General features: G+C 30.7%; 1 protein-coding gene across 1 annotated transcript; it reads right to left on the bottom strand.

Annotated features, from left to right (window-relative positions):
* Window positions 1–261: 261 nt before the first annotated feature.
* On the bottom strand, window positions 262–1197 carry LOC130044745 (olfactory receptor 4P4-like). Its single transcript, XM_056137379.1, has one exon. It carries the CDS (start codon window positions 1195–1197, stop codon window positions 262–264), a length of 936 nt encoding a protein of 311 aa, XP_055993354.1.
* Window positions 1198–2585: the final 1388 nt, after the last annotated feature.

Genomic DNA, 2585 nt, shown 5'->3' with positions numbered 1-2585 from the left:
CAATAGAGCTTTGCATTTATATTGTTATATTAATAAAATTATTTTTGTACAAGAGCATATATATTTTATCATGCAGGTAAACATAGATATATAAACAATAATGCTACACAAAATTAATTTACTTCAAATTATTTTTGGTGAATTGGCAGTTTTTGTAGCTATTACCAGTATGGTAGAGTTATATAGAATTTACATTTCCTGGTTATTTTACTCACACATATTTTTATTCTTAAAAATTTAATATTCAATAAGCTCTTTAAATTAATTGAGTGGTTCTTTTGAAAGTAATGTTTGACACCAAACTTTTCTCATTGTGTTTTTCATCTCTCTATTTCTCAGAGAGTAGATTAAGGGATTGAACATAGGAGCAATTATAGTGTAAAAGAGTGCAAAAATTGCATCTCCTGGGAAAGTAGTCGGAGGTCTAAGGTAGATAAAAATGGCAGGAACAAACCACAAAAAGACTACAGCAATATGAGACCCACAGGTAGAGAGAGCTTTTTGTTTTCCCTCAGCTGACTGATTTCTTAAGGTGAATAAGATAACCCCATAAGAAATCAGTAAGGCAATAAAGACACCTAAGATCACCATACCCGAAAAAGCAACTATGAGGATACCACTGATGTAGTTATCGGTACAAGCAACTTTAAGCAAAGGGAAGACGTCACAAAAATAGTGATCAATTTCATTAGAACCACAGAAGGGCAAATTGATTGCTATAGCGAAAAGAGGAATGGCATGAGCAGCCCCACCGAGCCAGGAAGCCAAGACAAGGGCATTGCACCTGGTCCTGCTCATGATAATCATGTAGTGGAGGGGTTTGCAGATGGCAACATAGCGATCAAAAGCCATGGCAGTAAGAATGAAGATCTCAATACCTCCTAAGAAGTGTGAGGTAAAGACCTGTAACATGCAGTTCTCATAGGAAATGGTCTTTCGTTCCACGAGCAAATCAGCAATTAATTTGGGTGTCATAGTCGATGTATAGCAGATGTCTACTGAGGATAAGTGGACAAGAAAATAGTACATTGGTTGGTTTAAAAGCGGGCTGCATTGGACGGAGATAATGATCAGAAGGTTTCCTCCCAGCAAGGCAACATAGCAGAACAGGAAGAACACAAAGCAAAATATTTGCATTTTATGTCCATAAGAAAGTCCTAGAAGAATGAATTCTGAGATGTTTCTATGGCTTTCCATTCAAATTGACTTACAATATGTATATGTGAGGTATATATCTGAAAGAAATAGAACATTTATTAGATATAGCCTTAATATTATGCACAACAACATGAAAAGCTTTCATTAAATAAAATTGCTTAAATAAAATAGTGTTAATCAGATTGATTTAATTAAGTTTTGTATTATGTTCTGTGAATGAATTTACACAGTGATTGCAGAATAAATTAAAATGCAAATATATGCATAGTTAACTTAAAGTATAGTTAATTTAATTTACATATTAACTAATTCAATTCTACTTTAAATTAGCTATACATAGCAGTTAATTATAGTTAAATTACGATAAGTATGGCCATATCTGATTTAATTATATATGATCAACTATATATGAGTTATTTAATGTTAAAAGAAGCAATAATTGAATAAAAGAAACTATAATTGTTTACTAAATAAAACTCAAAAAATTTTTAAATTTAATTACTAAAACATTTTATCTTTTAAATTATATTGTCAAATAAAAAATTCCAAATTTAAGAAAAATTTTTGTTCCTTATTTTTTAATTACTATGCCATTTGGTTAACGTAATTTTCATTTTTTGAAAATATCATTTATAAGTACTGATTATCTAGAGTTATTTACTAAGAAATGCTAATTTGTGGTCTAGAGTCATAGTATAGAGGGGAGGGCATGGCCAAACACCCCACTCCCCTCAAAAAAAAGGAATTGCAAATTTTTGTTGCAGCCCAACAGGAAGTAATTAATTAACTTTGTATAAACAAAATTTCCATATTATTTTGCACTTCTGGATCAAACATCATCATTGCCCACACTAAACTAATTTAATTGCTATTATGTTGAAAAGAAAAGATTGTTTGGCAACTCTATAGCAAATAGCTAAAGTTGTTAAAAGAGATTTGCAAAGTATATTCAATATTCATATTTATAATTCATGACTGAACAAGTTCAAATAACAATACTATGAAATTTATGTTGAAATAGTTAAGGAACTGTGAGTTCATAAAATTTTTCAAGTGCTGTGTTCATATGACACAGCATTTGTCAAAAATTTAAGCTTTGCTACTATCCAAAGTAGAAATCTGAGCATATATTACTGGAGAAAAGGACAATTTTGTTATAATTAGTATGCATTGGTGTTAATTACTGTAATGAATAAAAACAAAATTCAGGGATTTGGGTGTTTTATTCCTAATATTTCAACATACATAAAATTATTACATATAAATATCTAGATTGTCTAGGAAATAATCCCTAAAAAATATAAATGCTTTGAACCACATCAGCAGGATGTTTAAGGCACTATGTAGCCATAAGTGTAGGAAGAGAATTAGCATCCACGTGTCATTTCACCCACGAATGAGAAATTATACCTGGCCACTGTGATTGC

Source organism: Sorex fumeus, unplaced genomic scaffold (genome assembly GCF_029834395.1).
Source record: "Sorex fumeus unplaced genomic scaffold, SorFum_2.1 ptg000007l, whole genome shotgun sequence".
Lineage (NCBI taxonomy): Eukaryota > Metazoa > Chordata > Mammalia > Eulipotyphla > Soricidae > Sorex > Sorex fumeus.
This window is presented reverse-complemented; position numbering and strand designations above follow the sequence as displayed.

Bases quoted from the DNA above. Each gene is read 5' to 3' on its own strand.
- LOC130044745 (XM_056137379.1), bottom strand. From the start codon at position 1,197: ATGGAAAGCCATAGAAACATCTCAGAATTCATTCTTCTAGGACTTTCT.